The sequence below is a fragment of the Stenella coeruleoalba genome (assembly GCF_951394435.1).
Source record: "Stenella coeruleoalba genome assembly, chromosome: 1".
Lineage (NCBI taxonomy): Eukaryota > Metazoa > Chordata > Mammalia > Artiodactyla > Delphinidae > Stenella > Stenella coeruleoalba.
Window position 1 is genome coordinate 74,134,877 of NC_137169.1, and position 14,409 is coordinate 74,149,285.

At 41.4% G+C, this 14,409-nt stretch overlaps 1 protein-coding gene across 2 annotated transcripts in view; it reads right to left on the reverse strand.

The window, feature by feature from the left end:
• Positions 1–327: 327 nt before the first annotated feature.
• Positions 328–14,409, reverse strand: part of LPAR3 (lysophosphatidic acid receptor 3) — a 73,060-nt gene continuing 58,978 nt past the window's right edge. Inside the window, exon 3 of one of the 2 annotated variants that reach the window (XM_079919416.1) lies at positions 328–3,033. In XM_079919416.1, coding sequence (XP_079775542.1) covers positions 2,702–3,033 — 332 coding nt within the window. In that variant the 3' untranslated portion in view covers positions 328–2,701. The remainder of the gene's footprint in view (positions 3,034–14,409) is intronic. The other variant, XM_079919415.1, reaches the window with a different exon arrangement.

Consider the following 14,409-nt stretch of genomic DNA (forward strand, 5'->3'; position numbering starts at 1 on the left):
AAGAGGGCCAAGCATTCTTATTGCCCCCACTCCCTGAATGATTAGGGAATTGATGAGCTAATAAGAACAAAACACTCTCAACCTCCTACAGTTAGTCTACAAGCACGGGGCATGTCATGCCTTGTAGTCCATGTGGGGCAGCACCAGATGAAAAGAGCTGCACCCCCCATGCCTCCCTGGTCCCCCCACTGCCTGATGATGCTGCTGCTGGGCTCTCCCAGGCCCGGATCCTGGGCCATCCAAACTCAGGGTGCCAGGGCAGCAGGGGCATCGAAATTGCTAAATTTTCATTATCAACATTTATATAAAGCATCAAAGTGCTAACTGTGAAGGAAATTAGAGTTTTTTTCAAGGCTTACATTTGTTCTATGGTTAAGTATTGTTTTTATTTGGAATTACACAAATGGAGGCATAATCATTTCAGTGCTTAGGGCTTCTAAAAGTTACATTATGGCCTCAAGTCTACCAGTCACTTAAAAAAAAATGTCACCAAGAAACGTCAGTTTACTTCCAAAAAATTCTTTCTTTCCAAGCAGGCAGTCTTCACGAAGGATTAAACGCTCTCACCCATATAGATTTAACAGAACACCTTGGACAGTGCTGCAAATCTAGGGAGAAAATGAAATCTTGCTTGGCTCGGGAGTAGCCCATGCTTTGAGTCAAGGGCTGGTCTGGAAAGGTCTAGATCAAATTTTTAGAACCATCATCACAATGACTTGCAGATAAACTTGGGGTCCTAGGATTTGAATAGGAACATTCTTTCCTTGGTTTTTTTCCCCAACTAAGAGATGGGTTTGCTGTGTTCTTGGTGAGCCCTGTGATGGCTGCAAATATACATGACTCCTCTACTCTTGCACCAGTGCTAAGATATGTGTGTGCATAAAAACAAAAGCTATATATTTCCACCCCGAGTCTCCATAGTTGGATCCCCTCCAGACACCATTCTGAACATGACACTCTGCTGCAGGGTACTAAAAATGGTGCTTTGCTCAAAATAAAACCTTTAAAGATCCCTTAGTAGCTATTCAGGGATGGGAATTCAATCTCAATTCTCCACCCTTTGCCCGGCTGTAGATTCAAAATGCTTACATGAAACACTGAGAGTATGTACTTCCTGGCAAATCTGATTTTTCTTCTGCAATAGACGCACGTGCTATAGTTACCGCAAACTATATTTTTACTTAGAAAATACACAAGGTAATAATGCACCTCCAACGATAGAAAACAGATCCTCTTTTTTTATTTTATTTTATAGGTAGCTTTGGTATAAGCTTCAGATAGACCCACTTATTACACAGTTTGTGAAATCTATACCTTCAAATCATACTACTCTCTATTTTAGGCCATTATATCTAAAAGCATGACTTCTCAAATCCTTTTATTACAAGTAGTTCTTGCACATAAATGTTACACCACAATAGCAAAAAAAAAAATGTAAACTTCTTTTGCAAACTACATAAATACTATAATATCTGCCTTGAAGTTATTCTCATTTTAGAATCAGAAGATACTCTATATGCTTTACATAGAAAACTCTGGTCAGTAGCCTATGTATATAAATTTTTTTTTTTCTTACTGACTTGCCTTTCATGTTGCCTACTTAGGTCTTTGAAGGAGAAAACTTTTAAATAGAACCCAGCTCAAACTTCAATCCACAAGTAAAACAAGTAGTGGAAACATGTCAATAATTGTGGATAAAATATGAGGTGTGAAAATTATTCTAAATACTAAATCTGACAAGACACCAGTGGCATGGAAGGAACTGGAAAGACTCATTTAAGCTCAAATTTGATCCTATATGCAAGGAACTCAGCCCGCATGCTAATATACTTTTTTACCCTGCTGAATGTCTGTTTTCAAACAAATCACCTCTTTCTATTTTAGAGCACAACAGGTCATTTCTACAACTGTAGTCCTAGATTGGAAAGTCTGGGTGGTCAGTGAATTTATTTCACCATCACTGTCTGTGATGTCTTTAAATACAAATTCGAAGTGTGTAAATATACAGGTGTGTATACACACGCACGCACACTGAGAGGACCACATCAAAGCCTCTTTTTCTTTTTCCCGCAAGAAGAGTTTTTAACGTTTACCTTTTTTGTTATTACTTCAAAGTAAATCTTTTTCCTCAGAACGTTCTTTCAGTTAAAAATCAAGTAAATTAATCTGGAGCCCTGACTGGTTTGTTATTCTGAGATTCCTATTGAACACCTAGCTACTGGCCATGATTTGTTTGAGGAGAAAAACATCACTGCTGAGGCATTTTTTAAAATTTCAAATGCATGCAGAAAGAACTACATAGGCTTTCCAAGCAGCTACATAAGGTGGCTCAAGTAACATTTTTATTTATTTTGGCCTAAGCCCTTTAACAGCATCCTTTGGAAACACAAAGAGAATGGCTACAAGACGGTGGCAGAGCCCGGGATGCATGGCCTGGTGGGCGATGCTCCTAGGGGTTCACAGGATGTCAGGCAGGAATCCACCGTGCTGCCTTCCCTCTTTCTGTGCGTTTTCTCTAAATGCATCGTATCCTCTCTTTCCTGCCCATGCTTTTAAATGATGAAAAACAATTAAAAAAAAAATTTCCCAATGATTCATTCAGAGCTCAAATAACACTGTACGCGGGCTTAGTTGGAGACAGGTAACCATTCTGAACAGTTCTCCCAGACGAAGGCTGGGCCAGGCAGAGGGACATTGAAGCCTAGGAGCTGCTCTTGTTGCAGACCTGGCCTCGGTTGCTATTATCCTCCATATACTGGCTGCCCCCCGTGTCGCTCTGGCTGAGGACCACGGAGGGGATGTGGGAGGACCGCCTCTCTGGGTTCTTCTCCTGCGAGAAGCAGCAGAGCATCTTCTTCATGGTGCTGTACATGTCCTCATCCTTGTAGGAGTAGATGATGGGGTTCATGACGGAGTTAAGCAGCGCCAGCAGCAGGAACCACCTTTTCACATGCTGCACGTTGCACCACGTGCAGTTCAGGCCGTCGAGCAGCAGAACCACCAGACCTGGTGTCCAGCACACGACAAAGGCCCCTGGAGGGAGAGAGAGGAAGCAACAGGCACTCAGACCTCAGGCTAATTATTTGGGTTTCTTCTCGCCCGGTCTTCGGTCAGTGGTGTCAAGGGACCTTGAGGATTTGTTCTGACAACTGCAAAGCAAACTTCCAGCCTTCCTCTGAGCATTTGAGACTGGGCTTCTTAGAAGCAAACAGACTCTTAACCACGTTCCACTTCACCTTCTTATCTGCTTACCCAGGTACCGTAATTAGAGGCTTACACTTATCTCTTACTTCTTGAGCACAACACGGACCTTATTTCTGTTTGTTCTCCGAATCACACTAGGAGGCTGTGCAGTCATTATCCACACTCTGCAGGTGAGAAAACTGAGGCCAGATCCCAGGGTCTATGTGGGGAAGCCTCACACACTTAACCCTGCACTCTGCTGTTCTCCAAATCAGACGTTCCAAATGCTCTCCTGAAAATAAGATGCATTGCATCTATGGGAGTCTCCTAGTCTTTTAATCAAGTCACCTGCTCAAAAACTGTATTCTTTACAAATCCATGTTGCTGCCGAGTAAGCGCTAAATTCTTTTTGACATAGTCATAGGCCATCTGCTTAATAATCTGTTCTAGGCTGAGATAGTTTTGTCAGAAACAAATCTTTCTCTTTCACGATGAGATATCAATGTGCTTTTTATTAGCATATTTATTTATTTAGCATAATTTTAGCACCAATGGCACATGAAGGGGGGTCTGTTCTGAGTCTCTACCCACATGATCATATTTAGCTTACCTCAAACTTTCTGGTATGTTTTTCCTAAAATATGAGACACATGTTCAATTTCCCTACTTAGTCATCGTAACAACAGATAACCATGACAGCTAACACATCAACGCTTCCCTTTATTAACTCATAGAACCACACTCTGAAATAGACATCATTATCATCCTCAGGAAACTGAGGCACAAGAGAAGTTCAGTAACTTGCTTACAGGCCAATAGCTTGTAAGGGACATTGAAGTTTGAACCTAGGCAGTCTTCCTCCACAGGCTGTACACTGGGCCACTATGGGACCTGCCTCCATACTGGGACGTGGTTTCTTTCTCCCAAAGTCCTTCTGATTTCTGAATGCCCTTACTTATCCACTGAATAGTCATTGTGAGGTTTCAATGTGCCAAGAACTGTACTAGACAGTGAATGAGGCGAAGACCATGCGGTGCGGGAACAAAAGGGCTAATGGGAGAGATAGAATGAACAAGCGAGTCTGTGAACCGTATCACCAACTAGTTACTCTTCCTGGTTAGAGTCAGACCTGGACAGTATTCCTCTTGGTGCTTTATCTTCCTTCTGAGAGATATAATAATAAGCAAGTCAAGAATTATAAAGAGGCAGTATGAGGCCATGAAACTCCGTGAGCTATGGGGTCAGACAGCTACGCCCAGCCCCTCACCTTACATACTGCTAGTGAGGCAAATTACTCTTCTGAGCCTTCATTCCCTTGTTTAATAAGAATAATGATCCCGACTTACGAAGTGGTTGTTAAGAGTCAGAGGTAATGAAAAGTGGTGTCTAATACCGTGTTGGGTTCACTCAGCAGTGGTTATCATGAGATGCTCTGTCAAAGACATCTGCCAAAAGTAGACGTGCAGGAGTTCTCAGGGGGTTTCACTTCCCATTTCATAACTACAGCTCTCCAATGGCCCCCTTTTTTCTCCATTCTGTATTATTTTTGGTTTGGCTGACATATGTGAAGAAAGAAGTGAACTTAGAGATAAAATAGCAGGGATTTGGGTCCTAATTCTTCACTTACTGTACAACTCTGGGAGATCCATGTCATCGGTCTGGGCTTCATCTTCCTAAACTGTAAATTGAGGATGTTAGGCAAGTTCTGGGTTTTTCAAACTGTGGGCCAAGGCACCTTAGTGAGTATGCAATCAATTTAATGAATTTGGAAAAGTTTCTTTTTATTTTTTTAATGAAAGAATGGAAATGCAAATGGAATGGAATAGCTCAGAGTATATTACACAGACCAAGAGAAGTATTGTTTCTTGAAACTTTTGTTTCAGTTTTATATACTATATTTATGTGTGCATTGGTTATAAAATAAAATATTATTTTTGACTGCTGGGATTAGTCAAAAAGTTTGAAAAACACTAATTTAGATAACCTTTAAGGCTGCATCCAGCTCCAGCGGTCTGTATTTCCCGTAGAAGTAACACTTTTGTTCTCTCTGCCATTTCTGAGACAGGGTTACTATGTTGTCAGGAGGGAAGAACTAAACAAAGCAGACATCAAAAGCTGTAGCTACCAACTTTGACGTGAAGAGTCCTTTCTGTGTGAGATTGCAGAATTCCAAAGAAATCCTAGTGGGAGTGTTCCAAGGTTTTTGTTTTAATGGGTAGGAGGGAGAAATATTGATAAACTTTATACTTAGTTAAATACGCATGTCAAAATTTAATAGTGTATATAACTTCCAAACCAATGGAGGGGGAAGGATGCAAGTAAAGAAAAGGAAAAAAAAAAGTCTCAATGCGTAAGAAAGGAGGGAAACATAGAAAAATGGGATAAAGAAAAAATTAAGATGCTGGAAATGAATCCAGATAAGTTGATCCTTGAACAACACAGGGGTTAGGGGCGCTGACCCCTGCACAGTCGAAAATCCGTATGTAACTTTACATTTGGCCCTCGTATCTATGATTCCACATCTGTAGATACAACCAACCTCAGATCAGATTATGTAGCACTGTAGCATGTATTTACTGAAAAAAATCTGCACATAAATGGACCCGCTCAGTTCAAACCCCTGTTGTTCAAGGGTCAACGGTATACTAATAAACAAAATCAATGTTAATTGTACAGTTAAAAAAGTGAATCTAAATAATTTGATGTCTAACATTATAACCATATGTGATAAAACCATGAAGAAAAGCAAGATGATTAACATGAAATTTATAATATGGTTATTTCTACAAGAGAGAGGGGGCCACCAGGATAGGGCACAAAGGAGGTTCTAAAGACACTGAAAATGTTCTATTAAATTGGGTGGCAAGTGCACAGGTGTTTTAAATTTTTAATATTCTTTTAAGTGTTATTCTTTAAACTTTACATATATCTTATATAATTTTGTTTGAACGATATATTTCACACACACACAACAGAGAAAAGGATAAAAGTAAATTGCCAATATGTTTTCCTAAAGACTGTTTTTAAAATTGGATTTTTAAAAATCATTAAAGCTTTTTTCCCTAGCATAAAACTCTAGTTTGGATTAATCAGGGGACCTAAACACTCTAAATAAATCTTCAAATTGATGCCCTGTTTGTCATAATGTGGTACTTCACATACACTTTCCTTTTGCATTGAATTTCATAAAATAATTCATTCAGTCAACACTGACACACTTTTCACTGAGCAATGGTTATACACCAGGCACTGTTGTAAGCATTTTATATGAATTAACCATTTAATCCTCATAGCAACCCTTGGAAATAGGTATATATAAATATATATAAATATATAAATATATAAATATATAAATATATAAATATATATATATATATATATATATATATATATATATATATATATATATATATATAAATAAAACCCTCATTTTAAACCTGAGGAAAGTGAACCACAGAGAAATTGGTAACCTGCTCAAAGCCATGATAAGTGGAAGGGCCAGGATTTGAACAGGCAGTAGGGCTTGTGCTCCTGTTCACATGCTAGGCTGCTCAGCAGTGAGCTGCAAAGGATATTATTTCTAAAGTAAGTGATGGGGAAGGGGGGAGGGTACTTCTGACCTTTAAAGTCCCGTTCATAGAATATCATACCTGACTGTGAAACTGCATACAGTATATCACAACCAAGTCATTCTTTGCTTTGCTAACAGAAAGAATTTCTGGCAAAGGAAGGAAGGAAGGGAGGGAGGGAGGGAGGAAGCGAAAACGATGAAGAAGGAAAGAAGGAAGGAAGGGAAGGGGAGGAAAGAAAGGAGAAAGAATTTCAACAAAAATACAGGTAAGAAGAGCAACAAAAATCTGCTGACCTGGGGCTTCCCTGGTGGCGCAGTGGTTAAGAATCTGCCTGCCAAAGCAGGGGACAAGGGTTCGAGCCCTGGTCCGGGAAGATCCCACGTGCCGTGGAGCAACTAAGCCAGTGCACCACAACTACTGAGCCTGCGCACTAGAGCCCACGGGCCACAACTTCTGAGCCCACGTGCCACAACTACGGAAGCTCGCGTGCCTAGAGCCCGCGCTCCGCAACAAGAGAAGCCACCGCAATGAGAAGCCTCCGCACCGCAACGAAGAGCAGCCCCCCCCTCGCCGCAACTAGAGAAAGCCCGCGCGCAGCAACGAAGACCCAACGCAGCCAAAAATAAATAAAATTTATTAAAAAAAAAATCTGCTGACCTTTTCTTTACACCGTTTCCAAGAACAACAAAAGGCAAGTCTCTGACAGAACAGCCACCACACACTGCGCTGCTGATGGGTACTTCAGCGGTGCCGTCTGAAGTGATGATTGCACTCCAAGCAGGAACCCTGGGAAACTGCAGCTCCCCAACTCCTCCACCAGCGGCCAAGCTCTACCTCCAAACACATCTCAGAGCGGGGGCACAGCTTATCTAAACATCTCATTCATTGGGGATTTTTACTGTATGTCAGCAGCAGCAGATATGAGGTCCCCAAAAACATTTAAAAGAGAAGAAAATGTCAGGAATGGTTTTGGCCTTGGGAATCCGTCTTTTTGGAGAATACTTGGAGAATGTGGAAGATGTCAGAAACATACAAATGTTTCTGTCTGTCCCAGTTCTTAAAAGAGGGGCAGAGGGTACATCCTGAGAAATATATACCAGTCAGTCCCTTATCAATTTCCAAAAAATTCTAGAGGAAAAAACTAAGATGAATGTTTTTTGAGTATTTAAACTCAATGCTCAGACCAAGACAGCTGGGACCAAACAAGGCTTTCAAAGAGACACATGCCAAGCCTGGATCTTCCCCCCTCCCCCCTAAATCAGGCATTAACAAGTAAGAGCAGATCTAAAGGTATCTATCTGGGAACTGATAGAAGAAATCAAGCATGTTTCTCTTGGAAAAGAAAAGGCAAAGGAAAACCACGTTATGTTAACTATCCCCAAAGACCTGAAGGGCCATCACATAGAGAGAAGCATGACTTACCTTGAAGGTCACCCTGAGACAAGCGGAAAAGTACCAAAAGGCAGAATTTGAAGGTAAGACTTCTTTTTAAGAAAATGAAGCTATTAGGAGAGGAATTTGTTGTTCGGCAGACAGAGAGCCTCCCTCGGCCAGGGTATTTATTTTGCCCAGATCATCCTGAGATGTACAAAGGGAAGAGATTTTTCCTAAATGAGAGAGAGAGGGTTAAGTGGCTTCCGAACTCTTTTCCAAGTAGAAAACTGCTAAATTCTACAAACTATGAGTTTCAACTCCCCATAAAATTCAAACAAATTTGACGTATTGGTTTCCCAGACACCATTATCAGACAGTATGGCTAAAAACTGATTAAGATGAATTCTCTGAGCTACCAGTTCCCAAAGCTGGCAGGCCATCAAATTCCCAGGGGAGCTTTTTAATAATACAGATCCCCCGGTCCTAGACCAGAACCAATGGTCAGACTGTCTGGGGTGGTACATGGAAATCTGTAGGACTAAAAAGTTCCCTGGGTGATTATGATGCATGGTCAGTTTTACAAACCATTTTTCTATGCTGACCAAAATGGTTTAATCAAGCTGATACTGTCAGCAAAACTGTAGATTCCATACACACTTGGCAAAAAGTCATGGAAAGAGAAAGGGGGCAGAATTCTTTAGAACAAGAAAATCACCTTCAGATCAATATCTTCAGCTTCTATTTGGAAAGAATGTTTGAGTACATCTTATGCATAAATGAAATGTACAAACACTAGCAGGGAAACTAGTCTACAGGCAAGGCATATACTGTCCTCCACTGGCCTTGGTTGGCGCTCTGGTTCGCCCTGCCAGGAATGCCTTCCTGGCTCCTAATCTAAGGTCTACTTTTCATTCTAAGCTTAGCTCCTCCACTGGACCTTTCCCATATGTCCAACCCACAGTGACCATTCCCTCCTCTCAACTCCCGTGGCATTTTCCACTTACAACATCCACATGGCACTGGGCATATTACCTGCTTAATTCCACTCTACCATTTCCCAAGAGCTCTGGGCTGGGCAGTGTGCTTAGAGCTTTACATACACCCATTGTTTAAAACTCATGGCCCTGTGAAGTTGCCACTCTTATTTTCCGTCTCACGTATGATGAATTTGAACTTCAGAACAGCTCAAGAGTTTGTCCTAGGTTTAGTCAGAAGCCAACAAATAGAAGAGTCAGAATTTGAACCCAGGCCTGATTCCCCCATGCAAACTCTTGAGCGTTGTGCTGTTCTGAGGTAGTTTTTAATATATATGTCCTGTCTCTTGGGCCCATTGCAAGCTTCCTAAGCATGTAGGCTGTGCCTCATACCTGTCTGTGTCCTCAGAATGAAGTATAGAGCTCCATACTCAGTAGCAGAGAAGATGAGTCCATTGAACATAACTGAAGTTTATTAAGAGCCCACATGGGGCCAGGTAACGCATTAGCTGCAGCACTTGCTGATGCAAACAGTGTGCTGTCCTGCCCTTCGGGCACTGACAGGCAGGGGACCAGGATGTGATGATTCTGATTACTGTCCAGGAAGGTTTCAGGTGAAATGACACTCAGTTGAGCTGAGTATTGAAGGTCAAGAATGACTGTGCAGAGGTGAGAAATAGCAATGATGTACTTGGGGAATTCCAAACAGTTTAGGATGGTTTTAACCCAGGAAGGTGACTAGGGAAGTAAGATGAAGTCTGAAAGATGAACATGGGTCAGACCCGGAAGGGCCCTTCGGGCAGTGCTCAGGAGTTTGGATTTATTGCATAGATCACACCCCATAAGTCTTTTTCAACCAGGAGTTCATCAGGTGAATGCCCTCAGGTATCCATGGTATGTAATGAATTAACCTCTCTCCCAAGCACCTAGAATGGTATGAGTCATACACCATCATGGGAGGATTAAGAAAATATTTCTAGGTTCCACAGTTCATAAAGGAAACCTAATGAGAAAGGTTAAGAGCTGAGGTTTTTCAGGCTCAGTTGCAACTCATCAGTGGCTTGTGAAATCAGTTTAGTAGGTTGCAACCAGCTTTTTTCTAAAAAATAAAATAGAACAGAAAACATCAGGATACATCAAGTATAGTAATGGTATGTTTCATGAAACTTGTTTCAATTACACACAAAAATATATGTATGTATTGGGCCATGATAGAGAATGTACATTATTTCTCACTGTGGGGTCCTGATTAAAAAATAAAAATTGAGGGCTTCCCTGGTGGCACAGTGGTTGAGAGTCCGCCTGCCGATGCAGGGGACAAGGGTTCGTGCCTTGGTCCAGGAAGATCCCACATGCCGCGGAGCGGCTGGGCCCGTGAGCCATGGCCGCTGAGCCTGCGCGTCCGGAGCCTGTGCTCCACAAGGGGAGAGGCCACGACAGTGAGAGGCCTGTGTACCGCAAAAAAAAAAAAAAAAAAAGAAACCTACTTCTATAGATCATTATTATTCTTTTTAAGTAGAGGATGACTTCCCAAAGAAAATCTCTTGTTAAACTTCAATATCAGAGCTGCTCTGACTAAAGAAGGAGATGAGGTGTGGGGAGTTGACTAAAGATCTTCCTGGAGAATTCACTCCCACCTTCACACTACAGTACTCCCCCCGCCCCCACTACACATACATACACTGAGGCACTTCTGAGGAACCCCTGGGAACCTCGCTGACCTAGGTTTGAAAATGACTGCTGTAGAATGGTAGTTCTTGGAAGATTTTTAGTCAAGAGCATGGATAAGTCTTATATTTTAAAGCAAAGCTGTGTCTGAGTGCTCAGGATGGAATGCAGGTATGTGACGCTCCCCCTGCGTCACAGTCACCTGGGCTGACTGCTTGAAATTCAGATTTCTGGGTCCCACCCAGACCTACCAAATGAGAAACTGATGAAGGTATGATCTGGGCATCTCCGGTTTTAACGAGCTCCCTGGGGAATGCTTTAGTAGGGTGAAGTATAGGACCACTGACCTAGGCACAGAGACTCCTTTGAAGACCAGCTAAAATTCAGGTGGAAAGTCTAAGGATCTGATGGAGTTGGTGAGATGTAGCCAGGTCAGCAAGGTGGTAAGGAGGAAAACCTGTAAGACTTGATGTATAAACAACTGGATCTAGGAAGTGAGGGAGAGGAAAGAATCCAGGGTGACTGGGTAGTGGGATTCTGATAACCAAGCGGGAGAGAGAGGAGGGACAGGCTTAGAAGGAAGAGATGGTGATTCAGTTTTAGGCATTGGGCACTTAGAATATCTGTGGCTCCTCCAGGCATAGAAGAGTAGAAGGCAGCCAGAAATGTGGGTCAGAACTCTGAGAGCTCCAAATTGAAATGTTAACTTGGGAGTCATCGGCAGTAGGTGGAACTGAAGCCATATGTTCTTTCATTAATAAATACTTACTAGGCAACCACCTGCCATGTGTCAGCCACTAAGAGTGAATGTCTTCCAGATGATTACATTTGAATAACAAATATAACATCCTTCTAGTGCCACGTGACAGGTCAGTTATGTTGATAAGAAGCAATTGTTTTTTTTTATTTTAATGATATTCTATGTTCTTTCAGTACCTGTTTAAGAGACTCACTAATAGTCCAATTAGATTACCACTGAGCTTTCCTCTAGTAATTCAACTAGTTTCAGTGCTGTACTCAAAAACCAGTATCATGAATTCGATACAAGTTTCTAAAGTCTAGTGAATCATACACTAGAATATTCAGTTAAGTACTGAAATGATATTTAATGACTGCAATTTAAGGTAATCAGAAACATCAAGTTAAGGAATGTCTAACACTTTAGAAGAGACAATTACAACTGAAAATGTTGGTGACAAGTGAAATCAAAAATCTTTCAAACTCCCTAGTCAATATTAGGCTGAAATAATCTACAACCACCATCCCCCTTATCTGGAAGTCTTCAAAACATTTCAAACAATATTCTGGTTAACACCTCATGGCTACATTATATGAAAGAAGATATACACATTATAGGAAAGAATACCAGTCCATATGGGAGAAGGGCCCCTCACTGCAATATATTTAAGATAGTTCTTGGGGTTTAGGTGACAGACGAGATGTATAGAAGATTCAGACCTCAAGTTGTATGACTCCTGTTCTTTAGGACTCATACTTTTCTATTCCATCTAGTTAGCCTTATTTTCCTCTGTTTAAAAATTCACACATACAATTAAAAAGAAAACTTGACATGTGAGTGGCACATAAATAAAACATCCATAGTGATAAAAGTAATCCCTCACACACAATAGTCTCACTTTGGCACACAGGCTACTCATTTCATCAAACAAGAGGATATATTTTAAATATGTTCACTCTGTTATTCTTTGTTTTTAATCCAGGAAAAAACAGCAGGGCACCAGCAATAATGCTAACCTACTAAGCCACAGGGCTGTCTGTTTTACTAAAATAGAAAATTACAACTCTATATAAAAATCAGGCTAGGAACCTCATCCTATGGAAGCTCTCTTCTTATTTGAAAAGAATTTTAAAAGTAAAATTTTAAAGTTAATAGCTATTCTTGGTTAGAAGTATTACAATGTGTAAGTTACATATTAATAGAATACTCAAGTGAAAATGCTCTTACGATACTAAAGAATTTATTCAATAATTTAAAAATAACACCTCCAGATGTGGTTTGCATTCAAATTCATACTCATTTACCCACAGTGTTTTAGAAGTCCAATAATTCAGAAAATAGATTGTCACATATGTGAAAGGAATGAAAATATATACCTTGAGAAAACCTGACTTATTTTTACTGCAGAAAACAAGAAACACTGAGAAACTTCAAATAGATGATGAGCAGTTAAGCATTCCACAAATGATTCATTTAACACAGTTGTTACTACCGCCATATCTTTTGACTCTAACAACTGCTTTTAGACACTTGTTTCAAATTTGTGGCCAGCTTTGGAAAGTTGAAATTCTTTGCTGCCAAGGAGTTATGAGATAAAATTTAAAGCAGAGGCGTACTAGCTAGAACCACAGCCTAGACCTAATTGTAGTGTCTAACTCAGGGCTACAGCTGGAAATCATAAACTGCAATAGTAAGAAAACACCATCTCCACCTCCAGATTCCTCTTTAAGCACCGTATGCGTGGACCTACAGTACCTCAGTACCTCACTAACTATTATATCAAGGGCTCTACAGCATCTAAGAAAAGGTGTGAGGTCAGCAGCTATTTGCCTGGTGTAATCTTAAAGACTGACAGGTCCCAGCTAGCCTGCCCAAGGATCTGAACTTCTTTCTGCTGGAGTCACTCCTTTGAATTAGGAAGGCCTGCACCTTACCTAGACACGAACATATTAAGCTGTAGGCATGAAATAATCTACGTATCACGTAAGCTGTCATCAGCATGGAGCAGGGTTGTGAGGCAATGCAAAAGGGATATCTTTGATGGGGTTGAAAATTTTGAAAAGGGTTGCAGCATGGGACAATGTACAGGGGAGCTGACCTGATAAGGAGACAAGATTCTAGACATCCAGATGGCACAAAATACCATCTTGAGCTCAGAGGAAGGGAACAGGATGTAGGAGACTTGACTCAGAGAGAGTTGGGCCTGGAAGAGTGATGGTATGGTATAGCTCAGGAAGTACAAAGTCCTGACTCAGGGCTACCCCTTTCCGTCCTACTCCCATGGCCGCCATCATTAAGTCACCATGCGCTTCTGAGCCCAGATATGGCCTGGAAGCCGTCACAGCACAGTGCTCAGCCTCTAGCAATCAGCTGGAATTTGCCCTTGAGATGACATCCACTTACCATTCCTATTATGGTAAAAAAAAAAAAAAAAAAAAAGAGCATAGGCTAAAGATCAAGCAGACCCAGAGTTGAAATCCTGGTTTATGCCCACAGGCAAATCAGTTCACCTTCCTGAGCCTCCCTCCACTTCTTAGCTATGGAATGAGCATGAAGGATACTAACCTGACAGGGTTTTTTGGGAGATATACTGCGATAATGGGTGGAGAGTGCCTAACACAGAAGACACTCAGAAAATGTTCACTGTGACTGCCCAGATGGTGTCGGACACTTCCCCTGCTGTGCTTCCTCAGGCAATTTATGAACACATCTGGTGTGTTGCTGTCGTGTGAAAGCTTGCTGAAGTGTGAAAGCTTTGGTCGCTGTCGTAGGCCCACACCTGTGTGTACGCGTGCGCGCGCGCGCACACACACACACACACACACACATACACAATTACACTCTATCCTATTTTGGCTACCCTGCTACACTGACATCCTCAGAGGAGATCCCTTTTGCA